This window comes from Schistocerca piceifrons, chromosome X (assembly GCF_021461385.2).
Source record: "Schistocerca piceifrons isolate TAMUIC-IGC-003096 chromosome X, iqSchPice1.1, whole genome shotgun sequence".
NCBI lineage: Eukaryota > Metazoa > Arthropoda > Insecta > Orthoptera > Acrididae > Schistocerca > Schistocerca piceifrons.
In genome coordinates, this window is record NC_060149.1 from 221,278,749 (window position 1) to 221,302,573 (window position 23,825).

At 37.9% G+C, this 23,825-nt stretch overlaps 1 protein-coding gene across 2 annotated transcripts in view; it reads right to left on the bottom strand.

The window, feature by feature from the left end:
- Positions 1 to 3,647: 3,647 nt before the first annotated feature.
- LOC124721244 (carbohydrate sulfotransferase 11) overlaps positions 3,648 to 23,825 on the bottom strand; it is a 39,903-nt gene continuing 19,725 nt past the window's right edge. The window contains exons 3-4 of one of the 2 annotated variants that reach the window (XM_047246103.1): positions 10,490 to 10,671; positions 3,648 to 8,749 (exon numbers count right to left, since the gene is read on the bottom strand). In XM_047246103.1, coding sequence (XP_047102059.1) covers positions 8,078 to 8,749; positions 10,490 to 10,671 — 854 coding nt within the window. In that variant the 3' untranslated portion in view covers positions 3,648 to 8,077. Of the gene's footprint in view, positions 8,750 to 10,489; positions 10,672 to 23,825 lie in introns of those variants that run through there. The other variant, XR_007006304.1, reaches the window with a different exon arrangement.

Sequence of the window (23,825 nt, forward strand, 5' to 3'; positions counted from 1 at the left end):
TAATCTCTAAGTATTTAGTTGAATTTACAGCCTTCAGATTTGTGTGACTTATCGTGTAATCTAAATTTAGTTGATTTCTTTTAGTACTTATGAGAATAACATCTCACTTTTCCTTATTCAGGGTCAATTGCCAGTTTTCACACCAAACAGATATCTTATCTAAATCATTTTGCAAGTCGTTTTGGTCACCTGATGACTTTACAAGATGGTAAATGACAGCATTATCTGCAAACAATCTAAGACGACTACTCAGATTGTCTGCTATGTTGTTAATATAGATCAGGAACAATAGAGGGCCTATAACACTTCCTTGGGGAATGCCGGATATTACTTCTGTTTTACTCAATGACTTTCCGTCTATTACTACGAACTGTCACCTTTCTGACAGAAAATCACGAATTCAGTCGCACAACTGAAGTGATACTTTGTAGGCACACAGTTTGGTTAGAAGACGCTTGTGAGGAGCGGTGTCGAAAGCCTTTGGGAAATCTAAAAATATGTAATCAATTTGACATCCCCTGTCGATAGCACTTATTACTTCACGAGTATAAACAGCTAGTTGTGTTTCACAAGAACGATATTTTCTGAAACCGTGCTCACTATGTGTCAGCAAATTGTTTTCTTCGAGGTACTTCATAATGTTCAAATACAGTATATGTTCCAAAACCCTACTGCAAATCGACGTTAGTGATACAGGCCTGTAATTCAGCGCATTACTCCTACTTCCCTTTTCGGGTATTGGTGCGACTTGAGCAATTTTCCAGTCTTTGGGTACGGATATTTCTGTGAGCGAGTGGCTGTATATAATTGCCAAATATGGAGCTATTTTTTCAGCATACTCTGAGAGGAACCTGATTGGTATACAATCTGGACCGGAGGCCTTGCCTTTATTAAGTGATTTAAGCTGCTTCATTACTCCAAGGATATCTACTTCTATGTTTCTCATCTTGGCAGTTGTTCTTGACTGGAATTCAGGAATATTTACTTTGTCTTCCTTGGTGGAGGAGTTTCAGAAAACCATGTTTAATAACTCTGCTATAGTGGCGCTGTCATCAGTGACTTCACCATTGTTATTGTGTAGTGATGGTATTGATTGCGTCTTGCCACTTGTGTGCTTTATGTATGACCAGAATCTCTTTGGGTTTTCTGCCGGATTCGAGACAAAATTTCATTGTGGAAATTATTAAAAGCATCTCGCACTGAAGTACGTGCCATATTTCGAACTTCTGTAAAACTTTGCCAATCTTGGGGATTTTGCGTTCTTTTAAATTTGGCATGCTTTTTTCATTGCTTCTGCAACGATCTAACCCGTTTTGTGTACCATGGGGGATCAGTACCATCACTTATTAATTTATGTGGTATATATCTCTCAATTGTTGTCGATACTATCTCTTTGAAAACATTACACAACTTTTCTACACTTACATGATCATATCGGAAGGAGTGAAGACTACCTCTCAAAAAGCGTTATGAGCATTTTTATCAGCTTTTTTAAATAGATATACTTTGCATTTCTTTTTGATGGTTGCAGGTGTTACAGTATTCAGCGTAGCAGCAACTGCCTTGTGGTAGGTAATTCCTATATTCGTCTCGACACTCACTATTTGTCCAGGATTATTTGTTGCTAACAGGTCAAGTATGCTTTCGCAACCATTTACACTTCGAGTGGGCTCATGAACTAATTGTTCAAAATAATTTTCTGAGAAAGCATTCAGTACAATTTCAGATGATATTTTATGCCTGCCGTCGGCTTTAAACGTCTAATTTTTCCAGCATATTGAGGGTAGATTGAAGTCACCACCGACTATAATTGTACGAGTGGGGAACTTATTTGAAATGAGACTCAAGTTTTCTTTGAACTCTTCAGCAACTATATCTTCTGAGTCAGGGGGGTCGGTAAAACAATCCAATTAATAGTTTAGTCTGATTGTCAGGTATAACCTCTACCCATACTATTTCACACAAACTATCTACTTCAATTTCACTACAGGGCAAACTACCTCTGACAGCAATAAATACTCCACCACAAACTGCATTTAATCTATCCTTTCTGAACCCTGTTAGATCGTTTGAAAAATTTTTGGCTGAACTCATTTCTGGCTTTAGCCAGCTCTTTGTACCTACAACGATTTGAGCTCCAGTGCTTTCTATTATGGCTTGGAGCTCTCGTTCTTTCCCAACACAGCTACGACAATTTACAACTATAATACCAATCGTTTCTACAACTACCTTACTGTGTTTTACCTGCCCACTTTTAGACGGACATCCCTTCTGTGGTTCCATGAGACCCTCTAACCTAAAAAACCGCCCAGTCCCTTCCACACAGCCCCCCACTATCCGTGTAGCCACCTCCTGTGGGTAGTGGACTCCTGACCTATTAAGCGGAACCCGGAAACCCACCACCCGATGGTGCAAGTCAAGGAATCTGCAGCCTACACGGTCACAGAACCACCTGAGCCTCTGATTCAGACCCTCCACTTGGCTCTGCACCAAAGCACCACAGTCGGTTCTATCGACGATTTTGCAGATGATGAGCTCCGCCTTAATCACGGAAGCAAGACTGGCAGTCTTTACCATTTCCGCTAGCCGCCCGAAAGCAGACAGAATCTGCTCTGATCAACAGTGACAAACGTCATTGGTACCAACATGGGCCACCACCTGCAGCTGGCTGCACCCTGTACTCTTCATGGTATCCAGAAGCACTCTTGCTCTGGCTCTTGCTCTTGCTCTTGCTCTTGACTCTGTCCGGAATGCACACGGAGTGCACACTGGCTGGCTTCCTTCTCCTCCTTGGCAGCCATATTCCTAAGGGGCCCCATTATGCGCCTAATGTTGGAGCTCCCAACTACCAGCAAACCCACCCTCTGTGAATGCCCAGACCTTGCGGGCCAAGAAGCTTCCTCTGGAACAGGGTGGACAACTGCATCCAGCTCAGAGACATCATCAGCCACAGATAACACCCAAAACCTGTTCGTCAAATGAACCAGGAAGGCCCTATGATCGGCTCCTCAGAAAGTTTTTCACTACCTGCCAGACTTTGGAATGATCTCTCACTCAACCACGTGTGAGGGGTCAACCTCAGTGCATGCAGTACCTGGGGCGGCCACAGCAGTGAACCGATCGGAGGACACGTGGGACGTGCTCGACGTCCCTCGCATCCCCGCATTCGATCCCCCACAGTGACGCCCCTTGGCAGCAGCCTCAAGCTGTGTGACGGAAGCCAAAGCAGCCTGGAGCTGTGAGCAAAGGGTCGCCAACTCAGCTCGCATCTGCACACAACAATCACAGTTCCTATCCATTACTGCATTTGCTCCTGTTTGAAAGTCATAAACATATGTAACAAGTGAATCGTGTACTCGCCTTATTAGTAGCAGAAACTAGCGGTGCACTCTCACTGACGGTTTGACCGACACTGAGCTGTTCTAACCAAACAAACAAAAGCCTGTATGATACAATATAAAGGAAGTCCTTCAAACAGCTGTGCGGAAGCCCTGACAGTAACTTCCTGAACGTCGTTTCAAAGAATTTTGTGACTATAACTGAGAGGAGAATATCCCACAGAACACAAGAAAAAATTTATGTATTAAAAACTGAATACAATTTGATGATATATATATTTATTTTTTAAAATATGTAATGAGCAACAGACATCACCTACACATTAATTCATTACAATCTTGATTTTGGCAACAGGATTTAACTATGACACTATATCTACTATTCAAGCTTCCAATTTGTAAAATGTATCATCACTAGGCAAGAGTTTTAAGAATGCAATGAAAATTTTTTCAATCTAGAAGCATGAAAGACACAATGAATATCACATTTCTAATACAAAAGAAATCACCTACATTGAAACTGAATAAATAAGACATGGCTTGTAAACATTACTTCATTATCAAGTAATTTTACAGAAACAGTAGCCTATTAAATGACTATTACATTATATGATGTCACAAAAAAGTACTTATGCATGTATTTTGATGACAAACGACATTACTAGTGGCATGAAGTTTCATTTTTCTCTCTCATTTCCAAACCATTGCATAATGTTAATAATAGAACATGACTTGCATCTAGTAAACACCACAGCTCCGATATAAAACAAAAATATTTTCCCAACCAAATTACCACTATTATGACAATTCAGTTATCAGAATTCAGTATTATCTTTCACAGTTATTTTGAAATAATTCAGCTTTGTTTTTATTTTTATTCATTACCTTCAAAACATACCATGCACTTCCTCAGTAATTTCTTGAATCTACCACATTTCATCTCTTCTGCTTCTTATTATTTGATCAGACACACAAATATTCAACACATGGCATATGATATTTCTGAACTTATGCCAAAAGTAGATGAAGTGTAGCAAGCACCATTTATGAAATATTCATGTTAAACTGCTTAGGGCTTATTGGAAGACCATGCTCTATATGATGTTGTTCAGTATCAGTTAGACTAAGTACTGTGTTTGTGTTTACATTTCTGTAGAAGTGACCCAAGCAACAACTGTTACACTGTTACTAAGTCTTCACAATATCAGTTATGTAACTGGCAAGAAATGGTGCTGCAGCAGTAATCAGTAACTTGTTTCTTCCAAGTAGTGGAATGGGTGTTACACTGGAGTATTCTGGAGTCTGACTGACACTGCATTTTCTTTTTTGAATGTTATGGCTACACTCATTCTTTCTTTCCTGTTTGTTTGTGAGAGGTCATGAAATGTAATGTCCTTGCTGTCAAGCTTGTATGGTGAGGTAGTGGTGGCAAATAGCTGATGGTTGATACATTCAAGAAGCAGTACATCACACCACAAGAAGAGTAAGCTCATTGTGCACTACATCCTATAGGTGCTCTTAAGAGAAAAATGGCCTTGGGAATAGCTGACATCTGAAAGGCACTCTGTAATTCTAGTCAATAATCTGGGTTCTTCTCACTGAAAGTCAGTAACACATAGAAGAAAAAATACACAACTCTGACATATCTTTCTTAATGACTAGAATGTAACTATAATGAGATTAGGAAATTCACAGAGGATACTGCCAATAAGGAAATGTATACAAAGAAACTTGCTGAATTTAAGAAGCACTATATGGACAATTGTTCAGACTAGACTAATGAATTGAAACTAGGAAGCAAACAAAAAGAAGAAACTAATACTAAATAGTACTCACAAGTTGAAAAAGAAAATGTCTGACTACAAGAAAAGTTAAATACGAGGCAAATACCAACATAATATGCAAGAATGGCAGTCACCTATACTAAGCAGAAGCCAGTCACCAATATGAGAGTCTAGCAGAAAAAAGAAACAAACAAGCACATTATTTATGTAATGAGACAAACTAAAGATAATTATCATCAGTACACAAAGGAGAGTGCTATCACAGGAACAGAGCAAGATGTAAAATTCAAAATTATAACAAGGAAATACAATGCTACCTATCATACAAGAGATGTCAACTTTTTGTCCTCTATGATCAACTAACTGAGATGAAAGATGTTGAGCTAGTGGAATATTCATTTGAGCAAGTTGAAACACATTTATAATGTGAGACAGCAGGACAATGTCCACTCATATCATAAAAATGAATCAAAAAATGAGAAAGCTACTACTGAAGATGAACCACAGCTACACTGACTTTACAGCAATCACTAGAAAACATTTACTCATGATTCAAAAGTCCTCCAACTGCAATAACCTTCATCATATTGCTAAACTCTGTAAACTGAAAACAGTGTTGTATAACTAATGTGGAGAGAAAGGACACCAAAAACTGTCAATGTCAAGCACCTATTAAATGCATCCCCTTTACATAAGAGGTCAAAAGTACTTTTGTGGTGGGAAAACACATCAAATACTGCTTCAAATGGAAATTTAAAGCACAGATTATAGCAAAGGAAGCCCCAACTAGCAGAATTAAAAACGTTCTATGAAGTAATGAGATAAATAAATAATAGATTACTTGACACTGGCAATAAGAAAAAGAAAACAAATAACATGTTTTCTGGGATTTGGCAATTTCGCATGGAGGGTGTGCAGCCAGTTCCAAGAGACCATCTTCACGTTAGATGTCAATGATGGACTGCAGCAAGAGATTGACAGAAGTGGAGCAGATGAAGGCTACACGATGTACCTTTGAAATAACAGATTTTGAAGGCAGCTGCAGAATTATGGATAGATATATTGTGCATTCTGGAGCCATTAATGAAAACTGAGAAATTTGCATGAACACCATCTACAGCTTAGATGATATACTAGGGGGGAAAAAAAAACCTTAGTAGCAATCACAGTTGTCTCCAATTGCGACAAAAATCATTAATTGTGCAAGGAGCTAGAAATTACTATCAGAGTCATAGCAACAATAGGAAAATATTCAGTAAGAAACATTTATGTTCAATGTTTTCACAAAATTCATCCAGAGCTGGATTTGTTAACTGGTGCTGCAGTATTAAACAGACACCAATACTACATTTTGATGCCTAATACTAATGGCAATCCCATACCTCAGCAGTGTTACAAAAAAGATGAGCGAGGGGTAGAACTTGTTGACAGCATTGCAGAACACACTTTTCAGATGATAAAGTTGTGCAGAAGCAAAGAGACATTCCTTCACCACACCATTATACTGCAAATAATATTTTGGCCTGGATGCAATAGATGTCAAAGTAACCTCCACAATGTTGAGATAGCAATAACTAGTATTTGTAGAAGCTTACGACTTCAGAGGAGCAAACTGTAAACTATTTAGTCTGAACATTAACATACAAAAGTTCTAAAGATCCGACTGCAATGTCGATGCAAATGTCTTCGGATGGATGTAGTGTCATAACATTAAGAAAGTGTATAAGGGAACTAAGAAAAATTAGGCACCCAGGTCCACAAAATGGGATGATTCACATCCTGGCTGGGACAAAGGTCTTCAAATGATGTGTGTCTGCCAACAGTCATATTATGTAGGCATTCTCTCTATGACAGTTTTTGCAGAGCAATTTGCTATACCAGGTAAGTAGCAGATACCGTTTCCAGGAATGAATCAGAAAAAAATATTTAAATTTTCATGTAGGAAGAGCACATGAAGATAAGCAACAACTACTAGCACTGCAACAAAGCTACAGAATGCAAGAAAATACAGCTGACAGTCCAGCTTTACCTCACTGGTATCAGAACAGGGAGTGGGAAGCAATACATTCCCACGTCGTATCAGGATTTTCGACTTGTTGAGTCCCAAAAAACACTAGTAGTTCTAACTGCGTGCTGATTCCAGAATCATAGCTTACACAATATATGACACTAACAGAGGAATGGATAACTGCACAAATAACAGGAGGGCTTTTTTTCATAGTTAAGAGACAACTGCAATTAATAAGCTTAAAATAAAAAAAACGAATACTACTTTGCACAAAACCTTAATTGCACTGGATGAGCTATGCTCAAAGAACAAGTGGATCTCTCTACCTTTATTTCTTACAATATATTACATCTACAGCAATTCACACCACTGGGATGATTCCAATAGCCAGACACTCTAGTAACAAAGTCTCAAACACAGTAATGAACTTTTTCGAAGTTCAGCACTGCATACACAAATGAAAGCAACAGCAGTTAAGTAAAAGTTATATGAAAAATACACAGGGTACATGTGATTTTCTCTTCTGATAGTGAATTCCAAAAAATGACCTACATTCAGTGTACACTGAAACTATTTAATTCTGAAACACTAACATTTAGCAAGTAATGAAACTTGTAATCACAGTCTCAAAGAATAGTTATCTGTTAGAACAGCTGCCACAGAAATATATTCTCAACATTCAATAGGATATCTGAGAGTTTCATAATACAATGGGAAGTTTCATTGTCAATGTATATGAAATTTAACTTCATCAAAAGCTAGGGAACATTATCTGTATGTTCTGAAGCCCTCATTAATGGCCATATGAGAAGAAATGCAATGTGAATAAATGTGATCACTCATTACTGTGCAAATGTTGACCAGATAGATTATGTCTTTTTGTTGATTACATTCTTTTGGTTTATATTTGTATGTACAAAAAATAGTAACTATATCACAAGCTGACATCAGCTTTCAGTAAGATCATGAAATGTGTAACCAAATAACCTAAAATCCAATTCATAGATATTATAGAGCTTCCAAATACTTTCAGTTGTCAAATTTTTATAATATTTGTGCATATTTACAGTAGTCTTCGATGGTTTAGAAGTATATGGAAATCCTAAGTTTTTAATTCCTATTTTCGTTAAGATATAATCTGAATCTTGATATAATGTTTCATATTTTCCAATAATATCATAGCGTATACTACACGGATGACATAAACTATAAATAGGTTTCCAGTGCTCATTGAATGCTTTGTTCTGAGGATCTGTAACATATGCAACAAATTCCTCAAATGTGACATCATCACCATGAAGTAATGCATATTCTGATGGGTGTTTACGGTAACGCTTTATAATATACCGACCAAAACGTGCTTGAAAATATTGGGAGCTGAGATAATGCTGTTCCAGTTTATTCCGGTAGGCTGAGAGCAATCGTTCAAATGGATGTCTAACAAAAATGAACTTTGTAAATGTTTTCAGCATATATTCCACTTCAGAATCTGAGAAGCTGTTGAGCCTCAATAGCAAATTCTTATCATGTGCTGCATCTGCTGGTATGCTAAGTATATTTGTCGTATTTGATTTGCCAGAGAGAACCATAAAAATCCTTTTCCAGTTCGTACAGGCTACCTGCAAAAGAAAGTTATTTCGTTAAATTACATGAAACACAGTAGACGAAGGAAAAGATGTGACAATTAGTACATAAAATCAGCAGAAAAATATTTAATACTGAAATATTATTTTGTTAAATGATTTTTATGGAACTTTTTAAACATACTAATATTTCAAACGCAAATGTGATACACTAATCTGTAGCATAACTAATGAATTATAAAGAAAAATACTGCAGGATTAAATATATACATACTTACAATAAATATTGCTTTAAAATGAAAGTAATATCATCTATAGCAACTGAAAGGCAAGTGGAAAAGAAATTTCTTGGAGTACCTGTCAATAGTACTTTTTAAGCTGCTTAAATGTGTTAAAAAAAGGTCAATTTCTTACACTGGATGGAAAGAAGATTTAGAGTTTAAGGTCCCATTGACAGCACGGTCATTAGAGATGGAGCACAAACTTGAATTATGAAAAGATGGAGCACAAGCTCAGACTACAAAAGGATGGGGAAGGAAATCAGTCATGTCATTTTCAAAAGAACCATCTGGGCAGTTGATTGGAGAGACTTAGGGAAATCACAGAAGACCTAAATCTAGATGGCTGGACAGGGATTCAAACAATCATCCTCCCAAATGCAAACCAGTGTGCGAACCACTGCACCACCTTGCTCAGTCATCATGTGTTGGACATCAGCTGCCACTCTTTTCATCAAGTATTCATTACCTAGTCTTCCCATGATCTACAGTAATTATCTACCAATACACCTCTGTACACAAGATCATCATCTGTTAGCATTTCTGCAGAACAATTGCCATCATCTACCTAGTCATTATTGTTCAATGAATAATGGCACACAACTAATACAGTTCTTTGATGGGTACTTAAGGATATATTCGCTTTTAATATCTTTCCATTGATGCTGATACACTGAGTTCTTTCTGCTTTGAGACACTTTCCAGTTTATGTACTTTCAGTGTTTCCATTGTCTACATTGTATTGTTTATTGTCTTTGCAGCATTTGTAATGTCATATGAAGGTTTTTCATTTATGAATTTATTGCCTCTTGAGACCTCAAATTACAGTTGAAAGTCATTTGTATTTGAAAAAAAAAAGGTAGTTACTCTCACTCATGAGGTACAGAATTTGGTGAATTTGTTGAAGATTTCAAAGTTAAAACAAACAAACAAAATTTTAGTAAGTTGAATATTCCCAATATTATGTACAATTTATTTCCATCATTTTAACAACTGCATTACATTCATTAAATATACCGAACTTTTTACAATAAAAGCTACACAACTATTTTTTAGTATTTATCTTGTCATCATGTATAGCTTTTAAATCTTTAAATAAGTTGTGGGGCCTGATGCCATTATCATATTAGATGATTCACCATGATTCACAAGTCCTGGCAGTTGTATGTACAACATATTATTGAATTTTATTGAATCTGGTAATTGGTGGTAATTTTTTCATAGAAGGTAGTACCTTTACAATACCAACACACAAAGAGCAAGATTATGTCCACGTGAAGTTCTGCCACATATATATGAATTACTTAGATCTAACACTAAAATACACTGAAAGTTTAAAGAGGTTTTTGAAGTATCCTGCAAACTTGGCTTAGCAACACCAAGAAAAGTAATTCAGACTGATCCTCTATTAAATAATGAATTAATCAATTTGTTTGTCAAAACAATATTTTCATGCCCAACACAAACTTTCTTAAGTATTTACAGTCAGTAAACATACCTTTGGAACATAACAGTATAGAAGTTTATGTACTTTGTCAACTAAAATATGGTCTAGGAGATCCTTCTGCAACTGTGGATGCTGCACAGGGCAGTTTCTCTCTAAATGACTCTTTCTCTTCAAATAGAGATCATCAACTGACACAGGTTTTAAAATATAATGCAAGTACTCATGTTTAACATCTGAAATATTAAAAAAATTACAAGTTACAGTTTCAAAGTCCAAATACACTCATTCATGACAGAATTTACTTTTACGGAGTCAGATGCCAAATAATAATAATAATAATAATAATAATATCTTAACACTCAAACAAGAAAAAGTTCACACAGTGTAACAGATGGAGTTTGAACCCATAATTATAATTAAGGCAAATGTCAAACTGACCTATATCTTTTTCTACAAAACAATTATTTCTTACATATTTCTCTCCAAATATGTTTCTGCAATTTTTGGCACCACAAGTTGGTTTTTATTTAATATATTCAGTGCTACATTCAACTGTGTTTCTTTTCTTCCCATGCCATTTTATTCATGTAACTGAAGTATCTGCTATCATTTTAGAGCCTGCTGAGAAATTCTCAAGATTATTCACGATGAGAATATCTCCTTGAGCAATACTAATCACAGGATTACTAATTAAATAATTCTTACAGTCATAACCTCATCTGCTAATGCCAACAAAAATTACAGTACACAAGCAGACAAGATAGTGTCTTCTGCAACATATAAAAGCATTTACCTCTACTTGGACCAAACGTATTTATCATAATTAGTTAAAACATTAGTTGTGAGTAGAAATATAACTAGAAAGATACCACTGTTCTGAAACACACTTCAAACACAGTGATGAAGTCTTCTGTCTGCTGAATCAACTGGACATTCAACAATGTTCTCAAAATAAGAAGGGTTGACAAAGAAAGTTACCCAAGACATAATGCAGTTACAAAAACTGTTTCATGGTGCAAACGACATGTCATGCAAAAGTAGCTGATGCAATAGTAATTTATGTTATGCAGAGAATAACTGAAAAGTACGTATGACCAGGATAGCTCATAGACGTGAGGGAAGTGGATCCAACTAGTCTAATCATAACAGAAATAGCAATAAATCAGAATAAAAAGGCATGTCAATAGATCTTAACATCATATGTGTTGGTTAGGACGAACACTCACCAACAAATATTCTGCAGATTTTGAAATTAATGAGTAGCTATACAGTAATGCAGAAGTCATACTATATACAAGGGGTATTTTTTTATATAAGGTCCCTCGGTGAACAAGAGTGAGAATGATGTGTCACTACCACAGTGTGCATTCATGTCTGCTCTCAGCATGTTTTGATGCATTTAGATGTCAATTGCAGCATTATTCTCTGTCTGCGGACTGAACTGTACACGTTCATAGTATTTAAGTAATTAGATACTTGACTACAAGAAACTTGGTGGAAGCGGCAGAAATTCACTGCCAGATTTGTGAAGTTTATGGTAGTAATGCTATGAGTGACAGTAAAGTTTGAAAGTGGGTGAGAATGTTCAAGGATGGGTGGGTTAATAAGCATGATGAGCCACACACTGAGTGACCAATTTCTGTAGATTTGGTTTGTGATGTGGACAGCAAAATTCAAGACGATTCATGATTTCAAAGTTATCAATTGAATTTCCACAGGTTTCAAGGTCAGTTTTCTACATCATTGTTTTGGAGAAACTGAACTATCGAAAGCTATGTTCTTGGTGGGTTCCAAGACTGCTTTCTAATGACCGCAAAAGAAACAGATTTGGTTGCACTTTATTGTATTTGACGTAATAAACCAGGAAAGACATGAATTTTGAGAACACATTGTAACAAGAGAAGACTTGGGTGCCTCACACGACTGCTGAGTCCAAGCAACAGTCAATGAAATGGAGACATTGCCAACAAGACTGAAAGCCAAACAGACTATGTCAGCACGAAAGATCATAGAACTGCCTTTTGAGACAGGAAAGGGAGTTTGTTAGTGCCAAGAGGGACAACAATCAATTCTGATGCATATCGTGTGACCCCAAGGAAATTCTGGCCTGTGGTGCGACTTAATGCCTTCTGACATGAGGATGATCCATTTCAATGCATGACCACATGTTTCTGCACAAACACAAGATCTGATAACATCTTTCAGATGGGAACAACTGGATCATCCACCTTACAGTCCATACCTAGCACCCAGAGATTTTCACTTGTTTCCATACTTAAAGCAGTTCCTTCGAAGTCAATGGTTCAGCAATGGTGAAAAAGTGAAACCTGCTGACATGGACTGAGTTTCTTCATAGATGGCAGACTTCTTTGAAATCGGAATTCAAAATTTCTTTTCTTTATACCCTTCGATCTTCTGCGCTCTTGTCTTACAAAAATTTATCAATTGTTTTAGTTCTTTCCTGTGGCCAATTTCATTCCACGTATCATTAGACATCCATTCTTCCCTTTGATGTGTCTTGTATCCTAACTTGTTCTCTTCAACATCTAGATAGCTGTCTTCACATTTTTGCAAACCTGTTTTAATTCCTTCCAGCATGAAGTTTTCATCAGACAGAACTTGAGAGCTGTTTTGTTGTTAAAGGGCAAATCTTTCTTTTATATGTTGGTCTTTTAACCTTACCACATCTATTATTTTGCTACTGTGATTCAACTGTGTTCTATTTGCCACTATTATCAATCTGAACTCAGCCAAAACTAGGTGGTGGTCACTTACAACATCCGCACATCTCTTATTTGTGACATTTAGCACACAGCGATGAAACTTGCAGCTTACGGCTGTGATCTCCCTGATTTTCAGTAACATGATCTGGTGGAATCCATGTTACCTTATGGCAGTTGTGATGTGGAAACAGTGTGCCTCCATTGACTAGGTCATGCTCAGTACACACATCTATCAGCAGTTCACCATTTGCATTTCTATTCCCAATGCTGTGTACACCCAGCAGTTTTACATCATCATCAAACAACTCCCAATGAAAATCTATAGGTGTGAAGGGCCATTTAAGAGCAAGGATGGGATGATGATTACAAACCAACAAGCACAGCTACAGATATGGGAAGATCATTTCAAGGAGCTGTTAAATTTTAAAGATAACCAAGAGGAACAGGTGAGGGATCTTCCAGAGGAACTCAAAGCAGATGAAGATAATCTGTGAAGTCCAACAATGGGCGAAACTAGGAGTCCTTTCAGAAGCCTAAAATGCAGAGACCCCCAGCCTATAAAACATAGCACCAGAGCTGTTAAAAGCCGATATCGAAAGTAGTGTTAAAATGCTTCAGCCCTTGCTGAACAATATTAGGCTGGAAGAAAAATCCCCAAAGGAATGGAAAAGTGGATTGGTGGTAAAGTTCCCAAAAAAGGAAATTTGTTGGCTTGTAACAACTGGCATGGTATTACACTGCTATCAGTACCCATAAAGCCCTCACCACTTATTTTAAATAGAATTAAGTATTCCGTTGAAAACTGACTGCATAAAGAACGGGCTGGTTTTGGGAACAATGCAGTTGTGTTGATCTTATTAGTGCTCTTTGGATCATATTAGAGCGAAGCACAGAATTTAGGGCAACCATGTACATGGAATTCATTGATTTTGAACATGCCTTTGATTATGTGAAACATCAAGTGCTGTGGCTGGTGTTGAAGTATGGTACACCACAGAAGATTCTAATAATCAAAGATCTGTAATAACTAGAGTCTGGCAGGACTGTATAATATCACAGCTTATACTCTTCTTACCTGTCCTTGACTCAGTTATGAGAAGAGTCACTGTGGGTAGGAGATGGGGAGTCCATGAATGTATGGAGGATTTGGATTTTACCGATGACATAGTTTTATTAGCTCAAAGGCTGGCATATGAAAGCTAAATTAAGCTCACTAAAAAAAGAAGAAGAGACTGCTGGGCTCAAGATGAATACAGGTAAAACAAAGGAAATGAGGATACATTCTGGGACTGTAGAAGTATTGCTGCTTGTAGCGGAGCAGCAAATGGAGATTGTGAGTTCATTGCCATGTCTGGATAGTGTGTTGACAAAAGATGGTGGGAGCTGGAGAAGTGAAGAGCCATGTAAAGAAGGCCTATCCTACCTTCATGCAACTGTATCCAATACGGAGAAACAGAAACATCACATGCAAACTAACAGTTGCATTTTTACTATAAATGTGAAGGCTGTCCTATATGCCAGTGAAGTTGGAAAGTTGATAAAAAGATAACAACACAGTTGCAGAGTTTCACAAATAGGTATCTTCAGCATATAATGAACATCTGGTGGCCAGAAAAAATAAGTAATGAATATCTCTGGAGAAAAACAATCCAGACACCAATAGAAGAACATATACGTGATAGAAAATGGAGATAGCTGGAGCACACATTGCGAAAACCAGATGGATCAATCGAAAAAGACGGCATTGGAATGGAATCCTCAAGAAACAAGGAAGAGAGGCAGGCAGGCCTAAAGGTACATGGAAGAGGAAGCAAGGAGAGTTGGCAAGACCTGGGTGGAATTGAGGGAAATGGCCAGAGACAGAAATAGATGGCAAATTCTCCTAGATGCCCCACGCCCCATAGGGGCAAAGGAATTAAGTAAGAATTCTTGAGTGGAATGACAAACACCTGAACAACATAGGAATTATGTGGAAGAGTAGATAAATGTATGCAGGTATAAAGACAAAATTCAAATGATGTTTACAGTATTTTTCTTCTTATTAAAATGGACCTCATTTTAAAAATACCCCTCACACAGTGAAGCTAAAACTGCAACCATTTTAAAATCAAATAAGGAAAACCACCGATCCAAAGCACTTTGTTTATATTATTAAGTCACCATTTCAAAAGCTGGGCATATCACTATACTGGCACAGTAGAAACCTGTACTCAAACTTTAAATCTGGTTATGATTAACACATTGTTGACCATGTAATTATTCATCACAAATTACTTGCTCAGTCTGAGCAGCATGTACAAACCATTTGGTTATGACCCATTTAAAGAAAATGTTCTACTAAACTGATTTAGACAAGCTAAGGGAAAACTAAACTAAGATGTCTGAATTATAGTTAGAATGTTTGCCAGATATCTTCAATGGAAAACAGTTTATGCGGTGTGGACTTTAGAAGATCTATCATGGAAATAGGTGAAAGCAAATGAAAGGTGGCAAAGAGTGTCACCTAACCACCTCCAGTAAAGGACTGGAGTAGTTCAGTGTGAGAATGACTGTTAGCTTATCACTTTGACGGTGAACACTCATGATCAATTGGTTGGTCAGGAGACACAGCAGGAATACCATAAGAATGAACCAAGATTTGAACAGATTAGGTCTATCACAAATGACAGCTTTCAGAATGGTATGAAGGATTCTGAGGTGGATGGTCACAATTTCAGAACACAATGGAAGATAGATGAAGCACAGAGATTGTGTAGTTCAGATGTACTGAATGAGAGGTGTACCATGTAATGATGGTCCTTACATTTCATGTCACTTGAGATTTGGACAGATATTGTTTGATGGCAGCAAGGCCACTGGCATGGGAGATATTAGTCTACAAGCAGGTGGCATCAACAATGGCAAACAGAGAGGCACAGTAATTGGACAGTAACTTTGTAAAGGCAATGGAGGCATTGATATTTATCACTAACATACAGAGGAAGGTTGCAGTCAATGGGATGTATGTGGTGGTCAGTTTAATACAGGATCACAGAAATCAACAATAATGAGGCACCTGAGATGTCTTTAGCACATAGGGTAGCGTGCAAGTCAGAGGGGATGTGGTTCATTGATATGTATCACTAACAGAGAGGAAGGCTGCAGTCAATGGGATGTATGTGGTGGCCAGTTTAATACAGGATCACAGAAATCAACAATAATGAGGCACCTGAGATGTCTTTAGCACATAGGGTAGCGTGCAAGTCAGAGGGGATGTGGTTCCACAAAAATCTCTGTTCATATGGAACCCAACAAGCACCAAAATATCTCCACATTGGTAACTACCTCTTTGTAAGCTAGAATCCCCCACCCCAAATCAATACACAGATAAAAGATCTGCAGGTACAAGTAATAAGTTTATCACTATGCTGAGGTCCTGCCAAGGCCATCCCAGACAAGGCATTACCCCCAGCCCTTCCCCAAATCTGATTCCCCTCACAGTCACCCTCAATACATAGCCTAAAACAGATCTTCCATGTCACATTTTTCCTCCTCCTCATTACACAGTACCATGACAGATTGGGACACTATAACCCCATACTGTGCCCATGGTTTTGACCACCATCCATTGTGCCCTGAAATGAAGAAGAACTCTCCAAAATCCTTCCAAACGACTAATAAAAGGGTATTCCACAAACTATTCAATACATAAAATATTGTGTTGTCTTTATGCTAGCTCTCAAAGCATTACCATGTGGATCACACCCATTTCAAAATGCAGATGTAAGAAAGATAGTACCCAGTGATCGTCACGGCTATTCTCTTCCATTAGAGACAAGGTTATTTGTGTAGCTGTTAGCTTCTTTGAATTGTAGAGATGAAACTGCATATGAGACTCCCTTCATTCCTGCGAACATCCTGTTCTTCAACCATTCACCTCTGCTAATTCTTACCTTCATCCTACTCACCCCTATCCCCCTTGCTCTGGCCCTAACTTTTGTTAGGCTTATAAGATTATGCACCTCCATCTGCATCACTATTTCAGAAGTCTCCCTCCCATCTTGTTTGCATCATTGCAGGCTCTACAATGATTATAAAAATGGTCACTATTTGTTTATTTACAAATCACTTAATTCACACACAGGCCTCTTTTGCATCTCTGAGTGCTTTGAATTTTTTGTTTTATCACTTATGACATGTTCAACATGGCAACGCACATTTTCAAATTACCTGAGTGATGTAATATCACACCAGCAACTCCTAAACCATGATGCCACATGCCTCATCAAAATACTCTTAAAAGATTAAACTATTTGGTGACATCTTTCTCTTACTGGCTCTGAAATTATTCTACACAAAATCCTCTATTTTCTGTATGAAGGAAATAAATTGTGCACCTTATTGCTATGAGGCAGCAGCACTAATTTTTGAAAATACTTTAAACATGCACAAAAATGATGCAAAGGTTAACACAGTAAAAAATTCATGCAATCTACAAATACACATAACTGAGACTAAAAACAATAGGAATACATGTGCACAGCTCCATTGCTCATATGGAATGTATAAATGCTATTTCAAAGGCACTGCAGATGTTTGAAGTCCAATTTTTTCACTCTAAACATTTGTTAGTAGGGGTGATTAAAAAAAAAGCATAAAATAAGCACATAAGATAGGTGGCAAGGAAAGAATGTGCTAGGCAATCACAAGAGAATAGTTTGTAGAGAATTAAATTTGAATATTGGACATGTCCAATAATGAACAGAAATTACAGCTTTATAAAAACTACAGAAAGATTAAAAGGTGTGACACACTAAAAAGTCAATGGACGAATTAAAATAAATTTAAGGCATCTGCTACACCTGTTTGTTTATGTCTGTGGTGCCGTTGAGGTCGACACCAGCATCGATCTGAGGATCATCTTCGAACTAAACTAAGATTATCTTTGGGCGAAACGGCCACGTTAGTTCTTTGTAAGCCTTGCTTGTGTAAAGAGGTGAACAAATGAACTATCGCAAAATGGGAGTATTGTTTGGTGTAACCGACCCGAACATCTCCCTCGTGTCCTACTACATTATGAGACAAAATTCATAAAAGGTCAGTTCAGTGTTACTGTACTTCCTTCTAATGATGTTGCAACAGATACATTTAAAGTGTATCAAAATAATTTTTTGCAAGGATAAATATCTTATCGTATCTTAAACAATGCAAGGGTCACTTCAGAAAGTATGAAAAAGGAAGGATTCTACTCTACTGTCACATTTTCAAGGAGATAGTGCAACAGCAGTATCTAATCTTTTTTAATCCAGATTTTGTGTGATATTATTTCTGCATCTACAGAAAATTGTGACAGAAAAATAGTTATGTGTAATGAAGTCAGTACGGTCTTCCAGAATTCGAATGCAATGCAGTTAGTATGGCCTTCCAGAATTACACTTGAGTTTTTTTTTTCTTTTTATCATAAATGTTGAGACTGCTTTGATGCACCCAGCACAATTTGCCAAGTTACTTTCCTGTAGCAGCCTCATCATCTCAGAGCAGCACTTGCACCCAGTGTCCACAATTATGGGTTGGACATATTCAAACCTCTGTCTTCCCCTACAGTTGTATCTCCGACTGCCGTTGGTGTTACTCCCTAATATCTTAATGCATGTCCTATCCCTCTGTCCCATCTCTGCCAGTGTTTTCCAAAAATTTCTTTTCTTCTCATTCGTTCATAAAATTTTCAACGATTCTTTTATAGAACTGCACCTCAATAATTCCGATTTTCTTGTGTACTGCACCCCCCCCCCCCCCCCCTTCAATTCAGTTCCATACAATGCTACATTTCAAATTTGTAATCTAAATGTCTTTCTCAAATCAAGGCCAATGTTTGATAATAATAGATCACTTTTGGACAGGAATGTCATCTTTTCCTGTGCGAGTCTGCTTTTTATGTCCTCCTTGCTTCATCTGCCTTGCTATTTTGCTTCTACAGTAGAAAAATTCCCTCACTTTGTCTACTTATTAATTGCCATTTTTTCTGTTAAGTTTATCACTAATATCATTTCTGTGACTCGTCATTAGCTTTATCTTTCTTTGATTTTCTCTCAATCCATTTTCTGTGTTCAGTGTGCTATTCATTCCATTCAACAGGTTTGGCAATTCTTCCCTGCAGTCACTGAAAATAGCAATGTCATTAGTGAATCTTATCATTGATATACTTTGACCCTGAATTTTGAGCCTACTCTGGAACCTATATTTTATTTCTATCGTCGTTTCTTCAATGTACCAATTGAACAATAGGAGAGAAAGTTGGCATCCCTGTTTTACATCCTTTTTAATGCAAGCACTTTGTTCTTGGTCATCCATTCTTATTATTCCCTCTTGGTTTTTGTACATATTGTATATTACCCATATTTGCTTATAGCTTATGCTGTCAAATATATTTTTAGTCAAGGAAGCCTATAAAACCAGGTTAATTTTTCTTAAGCCTTCCCTTCCATTATCACACACAATGTCAAAACTGCTTCTCTGATACCTTTACCTTTCTTAAATCCAAACTGAAAATCATGGTGAGCTTTTTCTTTTCCATTCTTCTGTACATTATTCTAATCAGCAATTTGCTTGCATGAGCTGTTAAGCTGACTGTGTGATAGTTCTTGCTATCTTTGAGACTGTGAGGATTATATTTTTGCAAAAGTCTGATAGTATGTTTCCAATGTCCACTCTGACCACTACTGGATCGCTATGTCAATAAATAAATAAATGTCTTCCAAACTGACTCCCATTTCTGTTTCTATCATGCTATCAGACAGAGGCTTTCAACGTATCTCCTTGCATCTATCCACTCTATTCTGTCGGGGGTGGGGGGTGGGGGGGGGGGGTGCAATGACAGATACAGGCTGGTGGGAGCCACGTTCGTTATTGGTGAGGAGGTGCTTGACTTCCCAGCTGATGGTGAGGGAGACAGAAGACCATAGAGGGTGACTCCAGAATGTAGCATCATAGGAGTGTGAGGATGACAGGCTGCAGACAGACATGAATGCGAACGTAACAATTCTTTATTATTCCATTGACTTTAGCAATATCATGTGAGTGCCCTCATCCTGGTTGCTGCCTGGTATCATTCCGTGCTGTCCTAGAGTAGAAGTGGCAAAAACAGGTGGCAGCCCCACGGTGTACACACACAGCTGGAAGGCAGCATGCACACTCAGTGAATGTAGCCAGACCGGATGCAGAATCAGCAGCAGTGGGCACAGCTCTTGGATCGCCTTGGCACGGCATCCAGGTGACATATTCTAGTGTGGTGGACCAGTGCCTCTGTGATGTGGCAGACGGTGATGGGGCCTTTAACAATTGCTGGAGAGCAGCAGCTGGTGGACCCCAGTAACACAGAGCTGAGAGGAATCTCAGTCTTGCCTTGGACCATGAGGCAGCAGCGGGATCCCAGCAATGTCATCCCACAGAGGTGGCAGAGTGCAGAGCTGCCGAGTTTCTAGGCAGTCAGGCAGCAGTCCACAGTTCGAAACTCAGTTAGGGCAGTGGTGGCTACATCATCAGTATGGTTTTGACTTCAATGGAGCAAATGGCACAGCCTGGGTGGCCCAACACGACCCAGTTGTCCTGGTAATGGCTTGCTGGCCACTAGGGGTATACATACAGCTGTCTGTCTGTCTGTCAGATGACCAGGTGGAAGGCATATCACTGCCACATTTTGCTAAGTTGATGAACACAATGGCTAACACAGGAGTTTCATGAAGGGGTGGTCAATGCCCTGGGCGCTGGCCACTGACTTGTAGTAGTATGTGGCTAAGTCACATCTCCACAATATCCTGTCTTCCAATATCCTGCAGTCCAAAACACAGATTTAATCTGCTAGGAAGTCTCACACCAGTGTACATACAACTGCACAGTTAAAAAATCGTTCTGGGCACTGAAGTATTTCTTCGTCACCCAAAGTTTCTTTGCAGTTATCTTCCTTGGACTTGTCTCTCTAACTTTTTTTACTGCCCTTTTCTGAGATGTCCATTCCTCTTCAACTGAACTCCATACTGTGGTATTCATTACCTTGGTATCTAAAGCCTCAGTGATCTTTAAACACACATAAACATTTCTCACTATTTCAGTATCCCTCTTCTTTCCACACTGATTTTTCCTGTAATTCTTTCAAGATTTTACCTACTTTTCATCATTACTAATTTGTGATCTGAGTATATACCCACTCTTGGATACATCTTACAATCCAATATCTAATTCTGGAAACTCTGTCTCACCACAATTTAATCCATCTGGTACCCGCTGTCAACTAGGCCTTTCCCAAGTACACATCCTCCTGTTGTGAATTTTGAATAACGTTTTCACTGTTACTAGCTGAAGTTTACTCAGAACTCAACTAGTTTCTTCCTCTATCATTCCTGATACAGAGCTCACATTCTTCTGTAACTCTGTCTTGTATTTCTTACCCATCACAGGGTTCCAGTCCTCCATAATTATTACATTGCCATGTTCCTTTACATACATTGTCCATTCACTGCCAGACATTTTCAATGCGCAAATGCAATAAGAAATCACTGTACACAACAATTTAAACCTTTGGTGGGTGGAGCAGGGCTACGATGATGAGGAAACCAAGGTGGCATATGGAGAACAACAACACACACCATAAACGACTAGCACCACCACACGAGCTGAGATGACCACATTTTTAATTTTCATTGTGTGTTGGCACTAGTTGTTTATGGTGCATGTTGTTTTACTGCAGAGCTACTAGTCCTCTGCAACCTTAAACCAGCCCTGCCCTTACTCACAAGAGTTCTCTCTGTTTCTGTTATTCTGATGTACTATATGGCAACTTTTGAGGAGTACTTGCAAATTTAAATGTAAATATATACTTGAGGAATATGGATTCAACAGGTGAGAGGAGTGGCAGATGAGACTTGCCATGGAAGTGGAAGCTCATGCAAAGTCATCTCTTTCAGGTGTGTGTAAGAGTTACATTCTACCTTGGCAGCTAATTAATTAAGTTTTTATAGCTGCACCTACTGTTACACCCAAGTCACTGTTCAACATATGAGGAGATATTTCATACCATTACTAATCATTACCTTTTCTGTTCCAGTCTTGGAGCACAGGAAAATTAGCTGTACACCTGCACCTACACAATTCTATTTCTTTTTATACTGTTGTGGTTCTTACGTGAGGAATGTAATGAGGCAGCAGAATCATCATACAATCTATTCTGAACATTTGTTCTTTACACTTCTCCAACATCATTTTATGAAATTTCCATTTAATACCTCTGAGCACATCCAAAATAAACTCACACTGATCAAACTGGTTGGTTAAAATGTTAGTGGCACATAGTTAAATTCCTTTGTTTCCTCCTTTTACTTGACTGGGCGAAGATCCCAAACATGAAAAAATAAAAAAACCATCTGCATATGAGTCTCACATGCCTTTGTAGAATAACTCAACTTCTCATAATTCTCCTAATAAATCAAGCTGCCTTTTTGCCTCCTGTCCCTCTTCTATGACTGATTTTAATAGTTTGTCCTTCAACACTGTTTTGTAACATCAGACAAATATTTAATTAATGTAGCCAAGTCTATTAGCACACCACTAGTGCTGCACTTGAATAGTATTGGACTTATCTTTGAAAAGAACTGTGAGATATAATATTGGTTTCACAGGTAACAAAAGGATACATAAGCAAAATAATGAATTCACATTGACTGAAGAAGACATGGTCTGAAAATTTGACAATGTGTTTCCCTCAATAAACAATAAGATTCAACTTTAGATCAGAGGCCATAAAAACCAATCTCTAAAACACTACTGATTATGCTTACTACAGTCACATATACACTGTATGTTGGGAGTGGGTTAATGCATGTAGGCAAGAAGCACAGAGTGAATAATCAACCTACAAATGAATACAGTCAGGATGATATAAAGTTTGTGCATGTACTTGAGACTTTCCTCGAATTTTGGAAGACTTATCCTGAACATTAGAAGCTCAGGTAGTACAATCCATACAATCTGCTGGTTCCAAAATGTTCTGCAAGAAGCAACCAAATGTTATTTATTACCACATTGTCTGGTTTGAGGCTAAATGATTTAGAAACATTCTCTCTGGGAGTGAGTAGTGGATAGAGAAAGCTTCACCTGTCAATAGTACTATTTTCTGGCCACAGTGTGCTCTAAAGCTAGAGAAAGACAGGAGAATCATAGCTTGGTCCATCAATCTAGATAAAGTGAGCACAGATGCTGGAAAAGTAAGACCTAATATTAAATGGGCATCCTGTTCAAGACTTATAATCATGAAAGTATATTTACACAATCAATGCTGTTGCCACAAGGTTACTAAATCCAGGTAGCAAAATTCACTGTGCTTCCACTGGAAATTCCATGCTCTGGGAAAAAAGGGCCGCATTGACAGTTTAAAGATGATGCCTTCAAATTATTTAAGTCAACAAAGTTGTTATACAAATTACATCCAAGAGAGAAATTTATCACTTCTTACATAAGTACTATCAAACCTATATTAAAGGATAGGCAATGCATTTTGAAAGTGAACATATTTATGCCTAATCTGAATATAGCAATGCAGCATAATGATCCTACAGCACCAGAACAACACAGCTGTGTGTTTGTGTGTGTGCTGTCTGCAGGTGCGTGTGCTAAAGAAGATAGCACATTTTTAA